Below are 25,390 nucleotides of genomic sequence, written 5' to 3' on the forward strand. Positions count from 1 at the left end.
ATTTTTTGTAATCTAAAGTACAATTTCTCACGGGAGGTAGTATATTCGTCCTGAGTAGCTGGAAGCTGGCCGCACCGGTGATCCTACTGCAGGCACACATCAAGGTGATTGTTGATTTGCGACTCTGGGAGGCGCTGTTGACAAATGGGGCATGCAACCAGAAGCCCTGCAGCTAGGGACTCTCCCTGCCTCTCAGCCGGTCTGGCTGATGGGACAGCTTCTTTCTTCATCAGCATCTTGGAGTCATGAGTTCCCAGACTCGAAGGCTCTCGCCCAGACCCGCCACTGCCTCCTGCGTGTTTCTTTTGAAACATTTCGGTAAGCGTGGGAGTCCTGGACGTATGCTGCTCGGTCTTTTCACGCTTGGCGTCACTGGCTAATGCATTATTTCCGTTTCTGGAGCCTTGTATGCGAGAAGGAGATGGGAAACCGCCTCCGTGTTGCCTCTTTAGTTTACTCGGACTCTGAGCAGTTGGTGCTCCATTTCCGTCTCTCAAACTCTCTCGACCTTTGTATACAGCCAAGACTTTTACACCTTCGGGATCACCCTTTGGTTTTCCCTTCAGAGACACTCCTTTGCTAAAAGCTTTCGGATTGCTGACAGACTTCCTGTTGAGAATCGAAGCGTCGGGGGAACTTCTGCTCTCGCTTTCCTTGGTCTTTAAAAGCCAGCTGTCCATGTTACTCATAGAGCGACCACGATCGTATCCGTTTTTGCCCTGGGACGAGCTTCCCATTGCAGGCTGTGAGCCGGTCGGAAAGACAGGAGGCACTTTGAAGGAAGAAACTGCTGATTGGGAGGCTGAGGTCATAGTTTCTCTACCCGACACGGGTGTTTTTACCACCGTGGTTGTGGAACTGGCTTGTACAGCACTGTGTGGTCTCCCATTATTTTTGCTGCTGCCACCCGCCGCCACCAAGGAGAAAACCATTTCCTGAGAACGGGATGAACGTACGAATGTCTGTCCCGTTCTTGTCTGTGGAAAGAAATAAAATAAAATGCATTTTAAAACAAACTTGGGTGCAAGAGTTAACTCACACAAAGGTAATTGAGGGGTATCCTAAAGCGAAACTTGATTATCCACAAATGTTAACTATCCGGAAATTATGGCTTTGTTGAGATTATGGAGCTTAAGTGGAGTGAGTGAATTATTAAGTTCAACGTGCGGGCATCTATGAGGGAAATTACGCGATAAAATAAATTCAATGATGCAATACAATTTGGATTTATCGCATTAAAATGTAACTGCATTAAAATAAATGGATTGTCATGTGTTTTAATAAAACCCTTTAATATGCCCTTCAACTGTGCACAAAAACAAGCGGCACTGCATCTGCTTCACCTTTGGCCGGCGACTTCTTGTCGGCACGTCCCTTCACTCCGCCCGCTTGCGTCTGCTCTCCTTCGGCCGAAACTCTGCTCTTGCCAGCCGCCTTCTTCTTGTCTTCCGGCTCCCGCACCTTGACGTAGGAACCGTTGCACGTCCGCTGGTGCTCGTCCCACCAGAAGTCTCGCGGTGACGGCGCTCGGTTCATGGCGCGCTTCACGTAGCCCATGTACGGCGGGCGCAAGCGGCACGGCCCCGTGCAGCGCCACCAGTGCTGGCGGTAGACATCCACCTCGTCGTGAAAACTGTGGTAGATCTGCCGTAAGCAGAGCAGATGAGAGTGATGAAGTTATTGAACATCCTCAAAAGTAGAACGTTTTGTTCCATTTTCTGAAACAAGTCAGAAAAATGCAGAGGTGCACGCTTGGAATTACACTTGAGGAGGTGGACAGAACATACGAATTCTACTTCGATGAGCGACGTGTCCTGTCCAAGCAGGAAACATTGGCCAGCGTCTAGACCGTCGTTCTCTGGCACAGGGTGACAATGCACCACGAGCTGAAGAGTTCGAATGGAAATTTCTTCGGCGGCTCCTGACATACGATGCCGATGCCGACACCGAAATTGTGGAGGGAAAAAAGCAAACAAATGAAAACCATGGCCGGAGAGCGGGTGCTTGCGCAGGCAGAGCTCCTCCTGGGTGAGAGTGTACCGTGATTTTAGTTCCCGTCTCCTTGTTGATGCGGTCCATGTGTTTGCAGAACTCGGTGCCGTGGCCTTCACGATCGCGGTTGTTGTGCGTCACAAAGAGCAGCGCGTGGATCATCTCGTGCAGCAGCGTCTGTAGTAGCAACAGCGCGGGTTAGACCAGGGGGTCGGTGGCAAACTGTGGCTCTTTAAGGACTGCTTTGTGGCTCCCGACACTATAATTACAAAGTAAAAAAGAAAACCTGAATTATTTTTGATGAACGGTGAACTTCTAAAAGCCCGAAACTGATTTGTAGTCCGGCATTACGAATCATTGTGTGTACTGTTTTTAAAATAGTGATTACAAAAAATGTGGTTTAATATTAAGTACCGCCTTGTATTCACATGCATTGCTGCTCTCAATTTTTTTTTTATTTTGGTTGCCGAGCCCTGGGTTAAGACCATATGGGATACGGTACAATTGCTCTTTTATCACGTAATCTTCATTCATAAATGCTGTAACAGTAAGTTACTGTTTTACTTTTAAAAGCAACTTCAAGTGATAATTACTATGTTTCCTAGTCGATAATAGTATTGGGGGAAACAAAATGTGTTGTACATTGTGTACAGCCCTTTGTTGTCAATCCACTGCCTCACCCCGTGAAAGTCATGAGAGGCCCTCATCCAGCATACTTCACCACGCTGGTCAGAGTGGGTTGGTGAAGGTGGGCAGCAGAGCATAGATGTTTGAGCTTAGTACAGTACAATAGGGTTTGCCGCACTGCCCTCTGCCATAAATGTCGGCCCGCAGCAGCCAATAACACCTGTTTTATGAATGGTGGTCACCCATCCAAGCAGTATGCAGGAACAACCCTCGCTTGGCGTTCTAGATATGTGGAGATCGGGCACATTCCAGGTGAGTAGTCAGACTGCGTATAAATACACCAATCAATTTATGGCCAATAGGCAGGGTTTTGGACTCTCGATTAACACGGGCGACAATCTCACCGCGATGAATTCGCACCGAAATAGGAAGACTCCTTCACAATTCTGGCAAATCGCCTGATGAAGCTGGTTGTAATCAGCGAAACGTCGTACTCGAATTGTAAATGTGGGTTGACTCCAACACACCGGTGTGCTGAAGCAGTTACTAATTGCCACGTTTTGTTACGTGACACACATTAAATGCGCTGTATCGCGTGGTGGTGGGTTGACAAATTTATACTTACGCGATCTCACCCATTAAAACCTTAATCATAAACACTATGGGTCTCGAAAGCCTACCACGGGTTAAACTTAACTGATGGCAGTGGGAACCTTGAGCCATCAGCATTTGCTCACCTCAACCAGGTCCTTACGGGGCCGAAGTTTGAGCAGGGGCTCGCTGAGCTTGATGGAGCAAAGGCCGCCTCGGCCCTCGTAACAGCACACACCTGCACAGCTACACCATGGGGGGTGACACACACAAGCCAGTTTACATGCTTGAAACACCAACGGGCAACACAATCGTTTGTACCGGACTTCGAATGCGCGGCTACAGCCCAGTAATTGTGCTCTATACGCAGGGAACGAACTTGTATATGGAGCACAATCTCCACCCAGCCAGGCCAGAAAGAACAACTCGTAGCCACCGCTAAGCGAGATAAATATAGTTATTTGGATGCAATAATCCAGCATCCTATCAAAAACCATCCTCCAAGGCATCACTGACGGGACTTGAAAGAGTGCGCCCACATAAGCCTTGGATTTAGAGCGTCAGGCGGACGGGTTTAAACCACAACGAGCGAATCCGCAACCAGATGACGATTATGTTGGCCTCACATCTGCACGTAGAGCAAAACAACACCGTCTTGTCGTCACCCGACACAACACTCCCCCCCACACACCACCACACCTTATAACAATACTTCACCCACCACCGTAACCACCATCACAACAGAAAATGATGTACATTTCGATTTAAAGCTTTCGTGACTGCAGGGATTCATCTTCTTGGTTCTTTCGGTAAAGTCACGTAGAAGGGAAATAATAAAACATAATAAAATACAATTCTCACGACGTTTTGGCCATAACGCAAGGAGGACGGCTGCTTGCGTTGTGGCCGAAACGTCGTGAGAATTGTATTTTATGTTTTATTTTATCATTTCCCTTCTACGTGACTTTACCGAAAGAACCAAGAAGATGATGTACATCTCAGATGACCAATCTCTCAATTCCAAGGGGTGATACGTTACTGAAACTATTAACAATGTCAAGTTAATGTCAATAACTTGTCCGGAAATACCTAATTGATACCACCATCACCATAGCCATGACGGCCAGCGCACTCACAGGGTCATTCTCTTGCTCCACTTCACTTCGACGCCCTGAAGCTTCCCCCAGAAGAGCGCCTCGTTGTACTGAGAGAAGAGCGCCCACACGTTCGGACTAGGGTCGATCAATTCCCAGGCAGAATCGACGATGGAGAGAGGCCGAGCCCGGCGCTCGGAATCGCCGGGCCGGGGGGCCACGTCACCGGGCAGGGCTTTCAGGAGAGACCGAGGCTTCGGCCTAGCCCACCCGACCTCATCATCGGCCAACTTCGGCCGTCCCTCCGCGCGCTCCTCCTCCTCGCAGTCAAATTGATTTTGCAGCTGCAGTGCGAAGGCGAGGTCGGCGTCCATATCGATATATTAACGATGTCAATGTTAGTTATGTCCGGGCTAGATACTTGTTGAGACGATTTGCTCGTTGGGTAACGGGGCACATCATTGGTGTGTGTGTGTGGCTACGGAAGCCGAGCCGTGTTGGTGAAAACGCGTTTTAAAACATTCGCATCATGACCAAAACGCGATTTAAAAAAAATAAGTATAAAGTTGATAACTTAGGTCATTGGGAATAAGCTACATACGTTCAACTTTAGAGAGGCGCGGGGAAATCATGTGGGAATATAGTTGTTACGTATTGCATACCTGTCAACCCCTTATCATTGCCGACCTTATTTATTTTGGTGATTTCGAAAAAGTTTTTTGGTTTGGCCATGTTTTGTTTGTTGTAGTACGGAGTTCGACTGATGGCTTTAATCTAAGTTGTCTTGTGGTTGTTGTTGTTGTTGTTTGACTTGCATCCCACTGGGATTTTTGCACACAGCGTCGGTGTACGGTGCTTTTTCTGGAAGTTTTTGCTGTTTTTTCCTGGATTTTTTGTTTGCGCGTAGTCACTTTAAGATGTTTTCTTGCGGAGGGAGCTGGTAGGAACGTTGGGTTGCTCGGTCAATGGCCAGGGTCAACGGCGGCGTGATGTATTCCGCAAATATGCCCGACTGTGAGGGCGGGCACAAGCCGGCGTGAGTAGGTTAAACGTTGAGTTTTATAAGGGCACCACGGGGTGACCAGCCCCTCCCCACCCAGCCCCACCCCTCCCACCCCCCAGCCAGCCCCACCCTCCCCACCCAGCCCCACCCCTCACCCAGCCCCACCCTCCCCACCCAGTCTCTCCCCTCCCCACCCAGCCCCTCCCCTCGCTCCCCACCCAGCCCCTCCCACCCTCCCCACCCAGCCCCTCCCAGTCCCTCCCCACCCAGCCCCACCCATTTTTGGATGCACGACTAACGGACGGACACAATAAAATCCCCTGTGGGCTGGTGTAACCAGGAGGTTCGGTTCCTTCCAGTATAAGCTCAACGAAGTGGCTTATCGTGTGTAAATGTCTATCTGTCGAATAACTCTAAACGCACGGTGATTGCAAATGTGAAGGGAAAAACCGGAGACAATTCCACGCGACCACGGGGAGAAGGGACACTGCAAACTCCAAATATTCATGCGGCAGGGTCGAAACCCATGACCTCCTTGCATACCAGGCGTGGGAGATGACCACCTGCACACCAGTTGAGGGCGATCACATCCCACCACCGCAAAACCCCGAAGTAATGTGGTGTTCAATTGCCCACACGTCCTCTCTTCATAGATTGTGCATGCGCAGTTACGGCAAAATCGTCACCCCCAACCCTCTCAACTCCCCCGGTCGCTTCGTTTGCAGCTGGGCAGACTCAGAATCGCAAGGCACGGTGACCACGTGCACTCCCCCATATTAACGCAACGTTTTGGTTTAGCCATGCTTGTTTGTTGTACTACAGTGAGCCTGATACATTTAATCTACATTGTCTTATGGTTGTTATTGTTTGACTTGCATCCCACTGGGATTTTTGCACACAGCGTTGAAATACGGTGTTTTTTTCTGGAAGACTTTGCTGTTTTTTTCCAAGATTTTTCTGTTGTGTGTAGTCACTTTAAGATGTTTTTTGTTCATGTTTTTGTTTTGTTGCGGTTGCACCCGAATCAACAGCCGCATGGCTCACAGGGTTATTTCCATATATATAAAAGGCAAAGTTTTGATTATGTGTGTCTGTTCAAAATGCAGTGATACCTCGGTTCACGAACGCTTCGGTTCACGAACAACTCGGTTCACGAACAGAAAATTTCATAAAAATATGCTCCGGTTCACGAACTCCGCTTCGGTTCACGAACAGGAGCCGCGGCCATTTTTGTGTTTAGCGTACTTCCCGACATGCAACAAACTGGAAATTTGTCATTTGGGTACTTTCCAGACTGTACACTATGCAAAAATTATAAAAATATACTTTTGGTTTTTTGGGGGGAGGGGAGCTCAATAATGCAGATATTTTTGCACGGCAAGTGAGCTGTGACGTCAACTCTGTCACGTGACCCGCGCACGTGGAAGCGTAACGCATTGTAGTGTAGAGCGCGCTATGGTACGAACCCGGAGACCCGAGTTCGATTCCCGCTCACGGCCACCACCGTTGACGATTATTTGAACCGGTCCTGGGCCTCCCCGAGGTCAACTCAGCCTCAAACGAGTAATTGGTGTGGTGTGTGAACATCGCCACTGGAGAGACAAAGGCGGCCGGGCGTGGTGAATCCAAGTTCCGGGCGATGCCGGATAGTAAAGCCAGTGTTTATATATGGGAGAAACCCGGAGCGCTGAGTAAACCACGCATGCGAGGGAGGGGGGGCAACACTTCTCCCAAATGGATGGAACACAGAGTCCACGTTTTTCTGCACCACGTTCTTCTGGCAAGGCAGGGTTACAGCTTCACGTTCACGTCCACGGGGAGTTTCACAACATTTTTGGTCCACCAACCCACACCTCCACACGTGTTCGAGAATCTGGGTTTCAGCCGCCCGTTATTAAACCAGATTCTTTGGTGTTGTGATCACAAAACGGCTCATTCCAGCTGGGAATTTAAAACACCAGTATGACTCTTGCAATAGTCTCCTAAGTGTGTGTAGGAGGGTGTGCTACTTGTATGTAAATTACGGTTAGACACACAGAAGTCTTGGGTCATTTGTTGACCACCCTTGATGTCCTCGTGGTATCAACACTGATATAGTCAAAGGTATTTTTGGGTGAGATTGCGTATGTGTCGTGACCAATATTATCGTGTTGATGATACTTAGTCCATGAGCCCTGAACAGATATTTCACTGTCAGTACAGTACCATGCGATGGCATAACTGTAGTGGTTCAAATTTATGAATGTGGCCAACAATTGTGAAAAGAGTGGGTTAACACATTCACTCTGATTGACCACACATATAGGTAGTCACATTTCTGATCATTGGTGGTACCAAAGTTTGCTCTGGCCCATGGACTAATTACGCCTCAACACCTCGTGCCCTCACAATTCGATGAACTCTCACAATACGGCCACAACGACGTCAATATTTTGGTGCATTGTAGCGCCTATATATGTGGTTGTAGAGCAGTGTTTTTTCACAAACTTTTAGAGGGGGGCAACTTTCGCCGATAAGACATCAGTGCGAGGGCCGCCACACCGCCTGCAAGGGGTGGTTTCACATTTGTGTATTGTCGGGGGCCGCACGTCAGGGGCCACACTAAAGGTCACCAGGGGCCGCCAGTGGCCCACGGGCCTTGCAATGAAGAACACTCAAGAGGGTCATATTAATTGCAAACCATAGGCAAATTCAGCAGCCATCAATTCTTACGCAAAGTTCGATGAGTGCATCAATTAACAAAAATGTTAAGCTAATCGATGTATTGTGTGGCCATCACTAGAACACAACCTTTTGGGGCTTAAGCACGCCTGGAGAGAAAACAAGGAGTCTTATCTAAATCATAAACCCCACCCAACTCGACCTTGAAGCTTAAAAGTGCATATTATAAGAGTAAGGTCAAGTGCATTTAAGTTGCCAAATTCCCACCGAAAACCCCTTAGGCTTTTAAGTGGAAAATAATCTATAACACCACTCATCTTTGCTAATCTCTACTAGTGTCAAAATGTTTAAATATAGAAAAGAAAATCAATGAAAAAATAGTTTCAGATTTCACATATCAACATGTAAATTCCAACACAGTGATTGTTTTCAAATGCCAACTAAATGTTTATTAAATATCTGAGATATTTTTTTTTACAATAAGACACAGTAACTTGAAATAAGTTCCAATTATGCATTACATTTTTTAAAAAATGCTTCCTATTTTAAATGAATGTAATAATACAATTCCCACATCCAATTTTAAATGGGAATGAAGTGCGCAGCCTAACATCGTGTTGGTAACTAGGTATGCGTGCCCTGTGGACATTTTCACATGCATAGGAAGGCAAGGGAGAACCAGAGCAAACACAGGAGAGAGGTCCAAGACGTGGTTCATTAATCATTTCTGGAGGCGTCTTTCATGTTCGATCTGTCATTTATTCTACCATAATTGCCGAAGACCACAGCACCAAAGCACACAACCAAAGGTGGCGGGTGGCCGCACACAATGTCAAACTGAAAAACGCTAACAATGAGCCACTATGTTAAACAGACATTCCCCCTCCCACCCCCTCATCGAGTCATCATCGTGAATAGATGGCGGTGCCATACAAGTTGTATTCACGTGCGTGGGTGTGCCTTTACTTTGGGCCGTTTGACACAGGCTGGAGGATTCATTATTTAGTTATCTTTTCCCTTGTAGTTGAAGGCATCACCGAATGGCAATGAGGCCGATGTCGATCAGCTTCTGGATTTTTTTCGCAATCCCTGGGTTCTTCAAGTGCCTGCAAGAGAGCCAAGTATTTACACGCGTTCATTTGAACAAGATCACTCGGATTTTTTTTTTTTTACAAAAGAACTTCTGCCAAGTGTAGCAAGGTTCACCACTCAATACAAGTGAGGACTTGAAATTGAGCTGTGGGGCTGGGACGGTTGAGATGTGTGGGGGAGCGGAGTATGGGTGGAAGCAGAGAGTGGGGGGGGGGGGGTGAGTACTGCTGTAGAGTGACGAGTGCACTGGAGGTGTACGTGGCTGAACCTCGAATAAATTAACTGTACTGGCATCACAATGCACGCTGCCTGGACATCCGACGTGCATCTTATTTACTGGAGTGAAGGCTCGGGAGGATTCCCAGATTGTGTCTGCGCAAGTGTCCCGTAGGACAAGGCAAGCACCAGAGACGGGACAATGTTTCGAATCAAAATGGAGCAGCAGAGTATACAGCAAGTGTAGATGGACGCATTAAAAGCTAGAGGTTTTGATGGCATGGCTGCATAGATGCATATGAAGAGTAAAAGTGGGCTTGGGCACGACACATTACTATAAAGGGATTATGGGTGTGATAATCACAGTGGCAGCCAAAGGAGTAAACACGTCCACCACAAAGGAGCAGTGAAATCAGCTCGAATGTAGATTTTAGATGGATTATTACATCACAGGACCATGAGAGAACTACTCCGGGAGGCCTTCATCCAACTGCGAATTACGATGGCCACATAACTGTGAGTAACCCATGTCCGTGGTTCTGTGTGGGACTCACTCTTGCAGGGCCCGCGGATCCTTCTGCATCTGCTCCAGGATGATACGCATCGCAGGGTCCGACATAATCTGCTGCACCTCAGGGTCAGACGCTGCACGTCTCTTCACGGCTTCCGGGTCATCCTCTCGCGTGTACTGCGAGATGGTGCACCGTTGGTACCCTTCTGTCGCTTCCTAAGCACGACGCAGAGGGGAGGCAACCGTGTACGAAAACCACAGGCAAAAACGCCACCGCGCACGAGTAGCACAGCAGAAGCACGTGCTTGTGTGTGTGTGTATATATATATATACACACACACACAAGCACCGTATATGTAAGCGATCCGGCCAGGTGGCTCTGTGGTAGAGTCAGCTGCTCGCGATCGGAATGTTGGGAATTAAAATCCTATGATTTCAATTCAAATCCTGGCTGGGGGTTGACTCAGCCCATCATTCCTCCGGGGTCAATGCAATTAGTACCAATCTGTGAGGAAGTAAAGTGGTTGTCCCGTAGATATACTCGCCCCTGCCGTAAGAGAGGGGCACCACCTCAAGGCTTACTTGAGCAGGACATCGCTTTTACTTGACAATACAAGCACAGATCTGATATAAACAATACATGCTTACATTGCACTAGTGGGGGAAGCCAAAGGGCAAGATCTGATCTAAGCACACCTCATACATAAGCACAGTTGGCCTCGTTCCCAAGGAGTGTGCTTAAATACAGCTTCTACTGTATTATAATTCATGCCTTTTGATAAGATGATTTGGGTAACGATTCAAGACTTTTTTATTTTCTCAAAATTGTTATCCAAATTATGCTAAGTCAGACCTCTCGCAGAGAAGTGCAACCCTTCGTGTTAAAGAATGGTCTGCAGAAACGGATAACACAGATCTACCGTTGACATGACCTTCAAGTGACCTCTGGTCCACACAGTAGCAATGATCGTCACGTGGTCATCAAACTGATATTTTGAATTCACAGGGATAAAATTAGCTTGCGTGCAGGACCATGGTTAATATCATGGGTTCTTATATCCTGTCATTGGTGACCAAGCTGAGATCATTAACTCAGTGGAGAACCCGGTTTAAGCATAGGGCGGCTGGGCCTGGATTTGAACCCAGGGTATCCAAGCGTTGACAGCTCAGCGTTCTGACAAGTCATCCAGCCACCTCAAGTAAATATCTTTTTCATTGTGGTGAATGTAGCAGCACCACCTTGTGGCTCCATAGGTCACATTAACCCATTACACAATACAAATACAATTGAAAACATCCATTCTCAGGGCATGCGACCCAATGCCTGAGAAATCTGTTTTAAAATTATCAATCAGTGCATTCCGTGTTGGTGTCTGACTCTATCAGACACCAACACGAAGGAGAGTGTGGCAGGCAGTACCTTGCAGTTAGGGTCGAGCTCGATGGCCTTCTGATAGACATCCATGGCTTTGGCAAAGTCCTTCATTGCTTCCATGGCAGCAGCCTTCCTGGTGTAGCCCTTAACTGGAAAACACAATTTGAATATTCCCACATTGACTCTAGTTTTGAATTCCAATGGCTTGGAGGGGGTACAAATGGGGCTTAAAGCAGCCAATTACATTGTCAATGGCACTTGTGCAAAGGAGCATCTCTTGAAACACTTACTGAACGTCGGATCCAATCGGATGCAGTCTTCACAGTCCTGTCGGCGCAGAGTCAACAGTCAATGTTTAGCGTTGCCATTTGGAGGAAGAAGTTACAAAATATGAGCGCACTGACAAGGGGATGCAACAAAACAATGCAGGATCTGTGGCACTTCCAACAACATATTACAGATTTGCAAATTTCGGCAAACTATTTACAGTACAACCTATTCAAACTGTTTGGTGCATGCAGAAATTATTTTTCACCGCACATAGTTAACCACACTAATCGGAGGTGTGTACTAATGAAGCAGGTATATGGTTCTAGGGATGAACACCTGGACCCCCACTCCCTCCCCACCAACCCACACTGACCACCATGGTGAAGTATGGTCAAACAATCGCCACGACCGATAGAGCATGGGGGGTCTTAATTCAGGAGCGGATTAATAAAAGGTTACCAATTATCTAATGTTTTGCCTGCATTTACATGGTTAATCTATGACCAAATCACCCTGACTTTGCTCAATATTGTCCAATCTCTGAAGCCAAGCAGGATCAAGCTTGTAGTGTTTGGACAGGCAACTGCTGTGCACGATAGGGTTGGTGTTGTTAAAGACTGCATTGGTTGGCAGCAGAAGGCAGTGCAGCAGGATCTATTGTTGTCCCGTACTTTCTCGTCAACCCGCACCTTCCAATACATCGAGACAAACCCAGCGCCGCCTGTTTGCCTAAAATCACACCACCCCTTCTGGATCAATGCAGCCCGACTCCACTCCACAAATTAAAATGAAGGCAAGAAATGGAAGCAAGTCTGGACTGTGACCGACGTCAAAAGTAAACATCTCATACAAGATCCTACCATCGAACCTTCCACACCGGCAACGGTCGACCATCAACCGAATCAGGACCGTGCATGGCCGATGCAGTCACCCGATGCGCAAAACGGCCACAAATCCCAAACCATTGACCGCATCGTAAAAACTCCGCTACTGCTGTCTTCAACTCCTTTAAAGGAGGAATGGACGAGATCCACTCTACGTCTGAACAGGCAATCGAGTGGATAAAACATCTACGATGACATCTTTAATCTATGAATACACTTTTCTGCACCTTCGCCAACAAACCCACACTGGCCAGCGTGGTCAAATCTGGTCACACACGGCATGAACAGGTCCCTTGTCCAGCAGTGGATTTGACAATGGCTGTACATGTTCCGCTCATGTTATTCAGAGCGCTCAGAACCTTTAGTGCCAGTTGGAACTCCGCCAGCTTGGTGTAGCATGCAGCGCGGTTGCTGTACAGCTTGGCGTCGTTGGGATTGCGGCGCAGGGCTTCCGAGTAGTGCCTCATGGCCATCGGGTAGTCCCCTGTGTGGAATCGGGAACAAGGACGGTGGCAATAAGTGCATCGGTGTGGCATGTCGCAGCTCCCATTACCCACACGGCACCGGCTGTCCTTGCGAAGCTTCGCGGGAATATGCAGGCGGATGCAACCGAAACTTTTTTTCCCCAATCAAGCGCTGCACCGTTGTACAGTATTCCCTCGTTATTTGTGAGGGATACGTTCCGAGGATGGTCATGAATAGCAAATTTCATGGATAATGATATTGACCAACGGAAACCTTAAATATATAGGCTATTAAATACATAAAAATATCATATCACCAAAAAGTTAAATTTGGTTTATAAAAATATTAAATTATAAATATTAAAGTATTGCATCACTTTCTCTCTCACCACTTTCTTTCTCTCAACGCAGTAGAGTACCAGATGCGATTCGCGTATGGCCAAAATCGCGGATAGCAAGTTCGTGAATAACGAGGATAAACTGTAATAAAATTTCAGTTTTATTATCGCATGCGTGGTAAGAGTTACGAACGGTTAAAAGTTAACAATGATTAAAAACAGTGACGCATGACTTTCGTTTGTCTTAATCTTCATTAAATATACTAGGGCGGGCGGGCGCTGTGAACACGGGAAATACAAGTTCGCTAACATCAATGGCACGTGAAGTCTGAACCAGTCCCTGGGACCCCCCCCCTTCCATTTTTCACCCAGCCACAACTGACTGGCGTGGTGAAGTATGGTCAAACAACCTGCATAACTGACACGGCGTGCGGAAGCCTTCAGCCGGCAGTGGATTGACAAAAGAGCTGCACATTATATAAATCCACAGGGAGGCACACAGCTGGAACACGGCTATTGGATACGCACTGCAACTCGGGCGGTTACGCAAGCACATATGGCAACCATTACTACTGGCTGCGACAGGTGCCAACTATGAGGCTGGAACATTTACGTTGTCAAATGGGTGAAAGGTTAATCAAGCCAGCATCCATAAACACATCTTGCTGGATGAACAGCTTTGCAATGAGTGTCTTGTCAGGGCTCTGCAGGGACAGGGTGTCGAAGACACGCACCGTTAGTGAAGCTCTCATTCCCCTTGGTCTTCTCCTCCAGGGCCAGTTCAGGGTTGATGTATAGCAAGCGCTCCTGCTCTGCCAGAATTTTTTCCGCCTGTGCAGAGCGCATACCATTTTGGTGAGCCAAGGCTAACCAACAGCAGACGCCGAACACTTTCTTTTGGGCTAGCTTACCATGCATTTCTTACATTAAACCACGGATATGCCAATCGATTACATGAATCCTTGCAAAAATACTTCTTCTAAATGTCGCTTATACAAAAGCTGCAGGATCTAGCAAAAGGAATGAAGCAATTACGAAGATGTGGCGGCATCATAAATCAAGGTCTGATGGCCTCTTTTCTTGACACAGGGCATGCAACCAAAAACCTTTTTCCAATAAGGATACACAAGGTCCACGATATACTCTACAATAGCCGAGGGCCAATCATCACTGCCAAAGTTTACTGCTCAATTATTTGTTTTGTAGGGAAGCTGCGATACAATTGGGATTTAATTAGTGTCTAAATACAACCAAATCTCAAGACGCTCTACAAAAAAGGTGGGCATCATTTATATTACCGAAAGAGACAGCTATAGGCAGAGGGAAGAGGTCTTGAGCCTGAACTTGAACAGGGGTAAAGAATCAACAGCGAAGCGTTCCAGACTACAAGGGCAGCAATGGAGAATGACCAACCTCCCACTGAGTGAAGACAAAACCACATCACTATATGCTATTTCTGCCATGCTCTAAGTGGATGCATCGCTGGCGACAACTGCCCTGAGAAATTGCCCTAGAGTTCTTCAGTTAGATATTTTCCAGCAGGCCACATCATAAAATTAGCTTGTGCTGGTGGCCCACGTGATGTCATGTTTTGACATCCGTCCATGACCGCCAAAAGTCTCCCAGTTTTTTGCTTGTATCCCAATAATCCTTAGCACTTGTCTACAGCTCTCTCACCTCCCTATCGGTTCTTTATTATCGCTTTCATCTCAGAAGTACCCTCAATATTTACGCCGGTGAGCCATGGTCTCTCGGAACCACGGCTCGAGAATAATATAATCCTTGGCTGCATTAAACAAACACCAGCTGTGTGGGGATATCTCACCAGCTGGCACTTCTTGAGGACGTCAGGTGTGCGATGTTCCGTAAGGGCCTTGTTGAAGGACTGGATGGCCTCCTTGTACTTCTCCTCCTTGAAGTGAGAGTTTCCAATGCGTGCATATGCTCTGTGATGTGACAAATCATGGACAAGTCATATCACCGCTGCATCCTATTAATTCAAGACAACTTCAAAGCTCGTGCTTATTAGTTGCGTTATTAGTATTATGGCGGCGAGATGTTAACTACCTCGCCTGGCATACAGGACGTTGTGGGTTCGATCCCAAACTCCTGATGCCTGTATATTTGGAGTTTGCATGTTCTCCTCCTGCTCACGTGGATTTTTCTCTTTTCCCTCCCCATTTAGAAATAGGTGTTTTAGAGTATTTGGCTGCTATAAATTTCCACTTGCTAAGCCACTTCGTTGAGCTGTCATTTGTGATAGCCAGGTTGCTTTTGAAAAAGATGTATACATTTTTTATAGTTTATAGTATTATGCTTGTTTATCCAAGAAAGTCTCACCGAGTCTCGAGACTCTTTTTCAGGAGGGTCCTGCCAAGTTTTTAGCTCTAGGGGGCGATATTGCCGAGTGCAATCACAATTGATCAGCCCGCAGGCACTGGGACGTTTGGCCCAAACAACTGACACCATCACGTTTTGTCTAGCCACGGGAGGAAACCAGAGAACCTGGAGGAAAACCCACGCAAAACGGGGAGAACATACAACCTCCACACAGAAAGGCAGCGTTTGTACATTATGCCCATGTTCTACATGGTTTTCCTACAAAGCTTAATACATCACAATTGTTGTTGTCCATTGTAGATGCATACATCCAAATGTTTGACTCCTAGTTCAAGGTAGTCTCATGATTGTAAAAATATCCCCCTCCCAATCAATTGTATCCCAATTGTGCTATCGGTGTCACGGCACTATATGAAGATTCCATCTGAGCAGTGGAAGCCACTGTGTTGGAGAAAGACCCACAGAAGCGGATACCAAATTAGGTGCACAACCAAATTTGATGTGGAATTTATGTACAGCTATTGATGCCGAATAACTACACTTCAGAACCTGATTTAATCACAGGCAGCTGCCTGGATTTTAACCGAGGATCTCAGTGGTACCCGACTTAGCGCTATGACCTGAGCCACCTGGCCAAGTCACGTATAAGGTAGCTTACATTTTTTAAGGTAGCTATTTAATCACGTATAAGCCTCCCTTACAATGAGAGCCCCAAGCATCTGTAAGTTTTTCTCACTCCTGAAGCAGACACTAGCACACTCACTTGGCCATGACCTTGTAGTCCTCGCGATTTTCTCGTCCCACCTCAATGGCTTTGTCGCACTCCTGCCGGCACTTTTCATACTCGCCTTGCTCAAAGTACACCGCTGCAACGTACGTACAACACGAACCAGTGCTGGGTTATTCTCATTCTCCTCCGAGAATGTAGATTAATGTCACCGGCACTGCAATGTCACCAATACCACTTTTCCAGCGGTAAATGCTAGCCGAGTCAGTGCAGATCCACTGCGGTATGGGTGATTTTCCACTGGCTACTTTCCTGTGCCGAGCTGGAATCAAACCCTTGATATGCAACCCTCAGAAGACATCTGGATCGGGGACCAAGCAGGGCCATTGTAATGATGCATTTCAGTGCACGTGACATCAGTAAGTACACCGAAGACACGGCATAAATTCACATGCATGCGACTGTACTCATTCGTTACAGGGCGTAACCATTAACAGTCGAAAAGCATTCTGGTGCCTCTTGAACAATGCCGGCTGGCTTGGCAGGGCCCTGGCTCGGCTTGGTTGTGCAGTGGACGGTGGTCTTACCGGCCTTGTTGGAGAGGTAAGTCATGTTAGTTGGGTCCAGCTGAAACGCTTTGTCGTAATGCTCCAAGGCCACATCAAAGTTCTTTTGCTTGTATGCGGAATTGCCAAGTTCTTTTTCTTGCAGAGCCTGAAAAATGTGAACAAGCTCAACTATCGCTGCTTAGAAATACACTGGCCGATTTGTTGAGCTGCTCATGACCGAGTCTGGCACGTCAATTACTTTACTTAAAAATCGGATCGCAACCTCGCGATCACATTTTATGGATTCACGGCTTATTAAACAAGAGTCTAGTGGAACTGTATGAGAAATAATATATGAATATAGACAATACAAATGTAAAAATGGGACAAAAAAAGAATGGATTCTTGAATCGAATCGTGACACTAAATTGAGAAGTGTAATTTACGACCAAGGTTGGGTGATTTGTTGCATGCCTACATACAACTGTCATGAATAACAAAGGGGAGGCCTTCATCCAGCAGTCAATGGGACAGTTCTGTAAAATAGGATTTTTTATTTTATTTAATATGCTTAAAACTTGACATATCCACAAACCAAATTTTCCAGTTATGGGCTGACCAAAATTGCAAGTGGAAATGTTAACCTTCTTTATTTTTTTACTTAGGCTTAAGGAACTTTGTATATGGACGTTTTTGAAGAGTGCTGAAACCAAATGTTATAATCGGATTCTCGATAATTCCATATTTTGGGTACTTTTTGTTTAAAAGCGTGCTCAAAAGCAGGTCACAGTCCATTTCTCCAGTTGCTACCACCATAAATATAAATCAAGAATGGTGTCGTTAATCAAACAGATATATTTTTTCCCCCCAATGCAAACCTGGCGCTTGTTCTCAGGAATGTCCTCCTCCATGGGCTCTGGTTTAGGCTCCGGTTTGGGCGTCGATTTGGTTGGAGGCGTGGCGGGCGAGTCGTCCTCGTCATCGTCATGCATCTGCAGGTCGACTCCCAGCAGCACGCTCAGCGTCACCATCACCCGCGGATCTTGCAGCTTGCTGCAACGGCGGCAAAACACCGTCAACACGCAGCACGGTGTCACAATTCGAGCAGCGTCACAGCCCAGTTAAGCGTCACAGGCCATGCGGTGTCACAGCCCACAGGGGGAGCAGCAGTTACATGCACAGTAATACAAAAATATAATGTAGGGGTTGTTGCGACAGAATGAGTCGCCTCCTAATGAGACTTTGATTGCGGTAGCAGAAAATACGTGGAGGGAAGTAGAGTGAAATGAGTGGGAGAGGTAGGCAAGGGTGAGTCCGTGGAGGATTGTGAAGACAGTGCGATCTTTAAATTGATCTAGAATTGAATTGGGTGCCAGTGGAGGCATCGGCTGGAGTCTGGCAGCTGCACAAGATTGTGCCATCACACCTGGCAATGAGGTTGGGGTTGGCCTGCAGCTCAGTGATCAGCTGCTGGTAAGTGGGGTCTCCCAGCCACGGTCGCGTCCGAGAATCGCTCTCCAGCTTTTTGATGAGGTCAGGACTGGAGAACGGGTTGGACAGCGATGATCGCGTCTTGGTGGCTGTGGAATTATTGCAAGACAAAAGTCAAGTCAGGTGTGGGAACAATACCAAGACAGTGTGTAGTAGCATCCACCCTCTCATGCCATCCCCTAGGAGGTCCCTCATGGAAAATTCCCAAGTGATTCCCCCCAAGCGAGCTTTCTTAAGAGTGCCTCTTTGCAAATCCCCCCCAAGCGAGTTATCTTCCAAGGGGTCCTTCCTGGCAAAGCCCCAAACGAGTTCTATTCAACCCACCAGCTCAAAAAACCTGGTGGGTATGGGTCAACCAAGGGTGAGAGCGAGAAGCCACGTACTCGGTGCTATAACTGACATTCTCTTTTTCATGCGGAGAGCAAGTTTCGTGTTACGTTTTCAAAAATAAAAAGCCATCTCTATATTGATCCAAAAATCTATATAAAAACTCCTGCATAGGCAGCGGACATGTCACAATTTACCCCCTCCAGCAATGTAATAAAATGCCACAATGAGGAACCAGGATTAGTTTTGGCGATCAATATTTACGTCGCGTTTTTGCCATCTTGTTCATATTTATATTTTGACTGTCTTACTTATACAATTGTATTTTATACGTTGACTAAAATGCAACTATACAATGTAATTATAATACAGCATGAAATGTAACTAGTGGAGATAAACAAGCAGACTGCCCACAACACCAAATTATTAGTCTTAAAATGTAGTTGAAGTTCCTAAGGTGGAGCCAATGGCAGAGCCAGAATTTTCAGGTAGGGGGGGGCAACCCCTCCAGCAATGAAAAATGATAATTGTTAGTAAGGACTTGTGCCTTGCTTTTTATTCGACGCGTGTGTGGCGATGGCGCAAGCCATCCATCAAAGGTCGAATTCGAACCTTGCGTGATTGGCATCGCGCTCGCTGAAGGTGTTTGCCTTCAGGGAAGTCATGTACTGTATACACAACTGCGCACAATTCTGTAAGTCACTTATAACAGCTTTGCCGTTACTTATTGTCCAATTATGGACTCAGACTATTGTACTATCATCTCAGTCCCTGGCACGTAATAATATGCTACACAGTGGCAGTGGGGGTCGCAAAATGCCGATGTATTACTAATAAACCCAAATGATCCGATTGAAATTAGGGATTTCGATCGGATCATTGGGGGGGCCCGTGCCACCCCACCCCCTACACTGGCTCCGCCAGTGGGTGGAGCCAAATGAAGACATCTTAACAACTCGGAAAGTAATAAAGGACCAATTAATTGCTTAAAATTATTTATTACGCTTCTACACATCGAACTACATACGTAAGAATGAATTATTAACGATATATGCAAATAACATATTTAATGTTACATTTCGGCTCATGTGGAACAAAAGTGCACAAATAAGAGCTATTTTTTTTTTACTGAAAATAAGACGGTACAAAAAAATCTGATAACCCAATACATCTCGCTCTTCAACTTTCAGGCAGATTAAGTGGATGACAATATTGAATTATTAAGTGAATTGTGGGCCAGTTGTTTGGAGATTATTCAATTAGAGATATCAAATTGGATAAAAAAGCATTAAAATGAAGCTGACATGGGCTAACTTGTAAACATACGAGTAATGTATTTTTTCTATGAGAACGATGAAATGATCCAAAAAAATTAAGATTCTTGTATAAAATCAACAAACCCGGCTCATGATAAATCGTCAAAGTGTTGGGAAGACGGAGGAGTGAATAATTACCAAGTTACTAACACAAGTAAAACCAAATTTCTTACAGTAGACAGGATCTTTCAAGTATATGAGCAGATACCTTTAACAAACTTTTTTCCCAAAAGACTATGGGAAGGAAGAGGAATACATTCAGAACCATGAATGACAATCACAAATTTCACATTTCATTGTCGTGTGCCACACTTTGCATCTGGTTCAAATTTCAGGTAAAAAAGTTTATTTGTTTACAGAAATTATAATTCATGAGATCAGGACAGTCTCATCATCAAGAGTGTCACCTGTGTCACCAAAATGACAAAGGCAATAATAAAATACAATGAAACATCATTCTTTCCAAGTATGTGATGGAAAAAATTTATGAAACGGATAAAATAAAAACCAAATTGACAGCCACAGTAAAACTATAGCGTAATAGAAAAAATATATAAAACAATGCATAAATATATATCAACTAGCTTTTTTGCCCGTCAAAGGACGGGTTGCATATTGCAGAAAATGTGAAATATTCAATCGAAAAAGCAATTCAGCTCCTGATTATTAATGAGGGGGGGGGCCTCATGTGGAGTGACGTCACGCAGGGAGTGGGTCTCATGTGGAGTGACGTCACGCGCGGAACACACAACACATTCTGGCTTATTTGATTAACTTTTTCAATAAAGAAACGTCCAATTTAAAGCGAATTTGTGTAAAAATATTTCTTTCCGCTCGGCCTTCTTCTGCAGGAGTGTAAAAATCCACCCGCTCATGATTATTAATGACGGGAGGGGTCCTCTTTTGCAGTGACGTCACGTACGGATGTAGCAGTGTACTGCGTATATTTATTATTTACCGTCACTTTCTGTAAAGAAACCTCATATTTGAAGCGACTTTGCGTAATACATTTTTTAAATCAGCTCGACCTTCCTCTGCGTTTGTGTAAAAATGCACACATTCATGAATATTAATGAGGGGGGTTGGGCCTCATGTGGAGTGATGTCCCGTGGGGGAGTGGGCCTCATGTGGAGTGACGTCATGCACAGGACACACCCATTCTTGGCTTATTATAGTAGGAAAATGAATACAATTAACAGTTGAGCATCCACACTACAACATTGGAACCTCATTTGCCAGTAAAACATATGACAATTGTTTTTTTACCCTTTTATCTGGCAACAAAACTGACACCTTTTTTTACAAGGAGTCATGTTTGCATAGACCACAATACCTGCAGTCATAACCCCTTTTGGAGTCATCTGGTCCAACCACTGTGAGACTAGGCTCTAAGGAAAGCTGTCTCGGGTGTGGACCAATCAACTTCAAGGACAGTGCATACATTATCAGTTATGTTTTTTGTTTGCATTATGACTGCAGGTATTGTGGTCTATGCAAACAGGACTCCTCGTAAAAAAGCTGTCAGTTTTGTTGCCAGATAAAAGGGTAAAAAAAACAATTATCATCACACTACAAATTAGGAATTCCAAACACATGGGCTTGCATGCAAAACTGGCACCTGATATGCGTTTCTCAACGTTCTTGAGTCCGTCCTTAAGCTGCGTGTTCCCAGACTCGTGCTTCAGCCCTTCCGTGTACGTCTTCTTGGCCTCCTCCAGCTGCCCCAGGAACTCGAGAGCTGCCGCCTTCCGAGAGTAACCCTGCACAAAGTCAAAAGACAGATCACCAATGAACGAACGGTTCCATTAATTTATTCAGCACCAATTTATAGCAAGGTAGCGATACAATAATATTTACAAAGGGCAAACAGCCGTACGCAAAAAATATCAAACCGATGCTTTGCCAAAAGGCACACTAAGGGCATCGCCACCAGCAGTTCATTCAAGTCACCCGTTAACACACGTAGGCTTACGCGACCAACATTATTCATAATGAAGTTTTTTTTGGGTTGGATCGCATAAATATAAATGTGTCGTTCACCCACCACTACCCGACACAGCCAATTATGTGACAAACCTTATTAATTGGCTGTGTCTGGTGATGGTGGATGAACAAAACATTTATATTGACGCGACCTAACCCAAAAAACACCTTTATTATGAAGTCACCCTTTGTTCGCAGCTCGCTGAAACCCCAACATTGTGCTGTGCATGCACCAAACATCGCTGAAGTCACCTTGCCCCAGTCGGGCTTGAGCTCCACAGTCTTGCAGCCATCCTCCAGCGCCTGTTTGTAGTCGCCCTTCTTGGCGTAGGCAGCCGAGCGGTTGCTGTAGAGCACGTGGTTCTGGCTGTCGAGGGCAATGGCGTCCGTGTAGAAGCGCACGGCATCCTCGACGTTCCCCGCGCTCAGCGCCTTGTTCCCCTTGTCCTTCAGCTCGTTCACCTGTGCGTGGAGCAACAACAGCAAGGAGCAAATGCATGAGCAGAGGAACAGCCCCCGAGTCCAGGGGTTGGTCAGTACCAACTTGAGTGACAAATACTACCAGTATCACCATGGGAAGGACGTATCCACCCCGAGCTGAAAGCTGTGTGTGTGTATATAGTCGATTTTATAGGCTTCCTATTTATTTTAATATTCCATGTACGTTTTGTCACATTCGTTTTTTTACAAAATATTCGCTATAAAGCATATTATAGTGCCCACCTTGAATGATCTCTTTCTCCTAAAAAGCTACCAATGACCTTAATATCATACATTTGTGATTTGTAAATATATTTATTCAAGACAATTGTTAGCATGTGCCACTTGAGTGGTATGATTATCCTTATTTGGGCCATTGTCTTGAGCACTAAAAGATAACGGTGAGCTGATGGCGAAATATAATGCGTCATCCTTGTCAGATGTCAATTTACTAATGTAGTGTGTGTATTAAAAGCATCTCAAAAGCCTTTCTTCGCACCTCTGTGATCCACTTTGGCAAGTCTACAAGCATTCTACATTTAGATTTAAATTAGCTGATGTGCTTCATGCACCTTTGTTGATTAGCAGCATGTAGCAGACAGCGTAAGTGGGATTTGAGAAAAGGAGTATTGTGGTGCTACTGTTACTAATGGCTCTATGCCACCAAAAATAAAATCTATTTTTTCATGAAAGAAAATTCACCCAGCCCAAACACATCATGAAAAACATATATCGCATAGAATATGGCCATTACTCTGGTAGTGCATTACAATAATGCACTCATGTGCATTGCAACATCCACCACATGACGGAAACATAATCCATAACACAGGTTTTTAGATCGCGTAAATAAGGGTATTCATATTCTTGGTTCTTTCGGTAAAGTCACGTAGATAGAAGATAAAAATAATAAAATGAAAATTAAAACATGTGGCAACCGTGCAAGTGACATGCCGCATTGGAATGTAATGCAGAGGCCTAACACTGATCAATACAGGGGCCCAAAGTCAACAATGGTGACTGGGCTGCCATGCCATGATGCTCGCAAGGTTGTGCAGATTTTGGTTGGAGAGGCGTTACATAGAGCTTTATTTGTTATCACCGTTATCATCTATCAGCAATAAATCCGGAATTCACCCCATCTTCTCAAATCTATATCGTGCTTAAAAGGGGAACCATCACGCACAAACTAGCTGTTACAAGGCTTGATTGAGGGCTACGTTGTGGATAGAATCCCTGCAAAATACATCGTTTTACCGTCCTTCTAAGCTCCCACGTCTGTTCCCCGCCTTCAACAATATGCATTCACCGGTGTGTTAAGGTCAAACAACCCACATTCAGCAGCGGAATGAACAAAGTGCGTACATTGTGACATTTTGTCCCATGTCACTTGCACCTTCAATTCGCCTAATCATTGTCAGATATTGCAAACTAACAAAGGTTAAGCTTGGCCAGTACGGTACTAGGATGGAAGACTGCTTAGGTGTTGTAGATTTCGGCTACAAGGTGACCAAGAGATGCAGTACAGCAATGGTTTATCTTAATTCCGTGGCCGAATTTTTAGTGTATAGGCGCTCCCGTTTACTCCAACATGAAACACGTCAATGTCACTGGAAAAAAACATCACAATGGAAAGCACTAAGGCTTCCCTGGATAAAGAGAACATTATGCTCATAACCATCACCACGAGTACCAACGTCCTAAAAAAAACGTTACGATCGTGTCATAAAGAACATCATAATCACATGTTTCTGACCCGCCCCTACTAGATATATGCGAACAGATTTCACAGCTCATCGGATTTCTCCAGGATAAATACACACATTCGGACATCCATTTTGTCAATCCATTGCTGGAGAACGGCCTGCGCCCGGGTGGCGAAGTATGGTGATTTCACCATACTTCACCACGCTTGGTCAGGGTGTGTTGAAGGCGGGGGGACCACCGACATGGAAGAATTAGAGAAGAGCGTTTGATTGTGCGCCACCGCTCTCCGATGGCCACCATCGATCCTTTGCAGCAGTCTATAACAAGCACTATTCAGGCACCTTTCACAGCCTCAACAACATGACTTTGCTTCCGAGGCCTCACGAGATCGGCGCAATCCAGGCGATTTGGTCATAGTCCATTTCATTACATAATCATCGTCACCACCATGTACTACCCTCACCACATCGCCAAGTCACCAAAACCATTGTCACCCATCATCCACCACCACCACCACCATCATCATTACCGTCACTCGCATCTCCAATTACCGGGGGGCCTCATGGCCCAACTTTAATGTCTAGGGCCCACGCAACCAACGCAGCGCTAATCAACAAAAGGAATGACGAAGTCGGCCCTCAATCAAAGCAAGCTCACAATCAGCACCATTCTGAAATACACACGGTAGTAATATATATAGAAAAAACGTTTTTCCCAAAACCCCGTAAATCCTCACTCGACCTAAGCCCACACGCGGTCAATGGCCCACGCCGGCTCGGACAACGGATCTAGGCAAGAGCGTAGGCTCGGTGAAGCCTCGGGGTTGACAACTTACACCAGGCCGCGCAGTTGAGCCGTCGTATTCATTAACCGCACGTTAAATTTGCTCGATTAACTCAATTTCGTTCGGTTGTTTATTGCCTTGTAAGTCAGAGAGCCGTACCTTAGCTTGATCTGCCATGGTGCACCTTGCCGATCGTACGCTTCTCAGACGCAGGCTTCTGGAACTTTCGTACTTCCTTCCCACGGGGCCGTCCACTCTGCACAGACGGGGGGAGGGATTTATCGATTGGCTGCATTTTTTTTATTTACACGCTAAATAATAGTTAAACGTTTTTTTGGCATGAATAATGTGATAGATAATATTTCCAATATTTTACTATGTTTTTTTGTTGACGTGTTATATTAAGTTGACATCGTTATGGTCTAGATCATTATACCTCCCCCCCCCTCCGTTATGGGGAAGTGAACCGGTCCGTGGCTGGGCGGTGTTGAATGGAGGCGGCGTGGGCTCAGAACATGCGCGAATTTGTCGTCACTCGTCCCAGTCATTTATAATTTCTTTTTTTTTCA

General features: G+C 45.8%; 2 protein-coding genes across 2 annotated transcripts; both read right to left on the bottom strand.

Annotated features, from left to right (window-relative positions):
- Window positions 1-707: 707 nt before the first annotated feature.
- On the bottom strand, window positions 708-4,765 carry SPRTN (SprT-like N-terminal domain). Its single transcript, XM_061550082.1, has 5 exons — window positions 4,347-4,765; window positions 3,357-3,456; window positions 2,041-2,169; window positions 1,344-1,644; window positions 708-977 (listed from the first exon to the last, which is right to left on the bottom strand). Exons 1-5 carry the CDS (start codon window positions 4,676-4,678, stop codon window positions 889-891), a joined length of 951 nt encoding a protein of 316 aa, XP_061406066.1. The 5' UTR covers window positions 4,679-4,765; the 3' UTR covers window positions 708-888.
- Window positions 4,766-8,706: 3,941 nt separating this feature from the next.
- Window positions 8,707-25,077, bottom strand: STIP1 (stress induced phosphoprotein 1). The gene is made up of 14 exons (XM_061550077.1): window positions 24,981-25,077; window positions 22,103-22,312; window positions 21,486-21,627; window positions 18,160-18,313; window positions 17,612-17,786; window positions 16,773-16,899; window positions 16,222-16,324; window positions 14,944-15,064; window positions 13,853-13,949; window positions 12,676-12,800; window positions 11,453-11,489; window positions 11,208-11,311; window positions 9,831-10,003; window positions 8,707-9,074 (listed from the first exon to the last, which is right to left on the bottom strand). Exons 1-14 carry the CDS (start codon window positions 24,996-24,998, stop codon window positions 9,002-9,004), a joined length of 1,659 nt encoding a protein of 552 aa, XP_061406061.1. The 5' UTR covers window positions 24,999-25,077; the 3' UTR covers window positions 8,707-9,001.
- Between the last annotated feature and the right edge of the window lie 313 nt (window positions 25,078-25,390).

The sequence above is a fragment of the Lethenteron reissneri genome, chromosome 11 (genome assembly GCF_015708825.2).
Source record: "Lethenteron reissneri isolate LAM-NWPU_2019-01 chromosome 11, ASM1570882v1, whole genome shotgun sequence".
Classification (NCBI taxonomy): domain Eukaryota; kingdom Metazoa; phylum Chordata; class Hyperoartia; order Petromyzontiformes; family Petromyzontidae; genus Lethenteron; species Lethenteron reissneri.

What these genes read in the sequence shown, in the direction of transcription:
- SPRTN (XM_061550082.1), bottom strand. Translation starts at nt 4,678, where the DNA reads ATGGACGCCGACCTCGCCTTCGCACTGCAGCTGCAAAATCAATTTGAC. An exon ending in CCCGTAAGGACCTGGTTGAG is followed by an intron (nt 2,170 to 3,356) that starts GTGAGCAAATGC and finishes TTGCTACTACAG; the next exon opens with ACGCTGCTGCACGAGATGAT. An exon ending in AGACGGGAACTAAAATCACG is followed by an intron (nt 1,645 to 2,040) that starts GTACACTCTCAC and finishes TGCTTACGGCAG; the next exon opens with ATCTACCACAGTTTTCACGA.
- STIP1 (XM_061550077.1), bottom strand. An exon ending in TTACCTCTCCAACAAGGCCG is followed by an intron (nt 16,325 to 16,772) that starts GTAAGACCACCG and finishes CGTACGTTGCAG; the next exon opens with CGGTGTACTTTGAGCAAGGC. An exon ending in GAATGAGAGCTTCACTAACG is followed by an intron (nt 12,801 to 13,852) that starts GTGCGTGTCTTC and finishes GATTCCACACAG; the next exon opens with GGGACTACCCGATGGCCATG.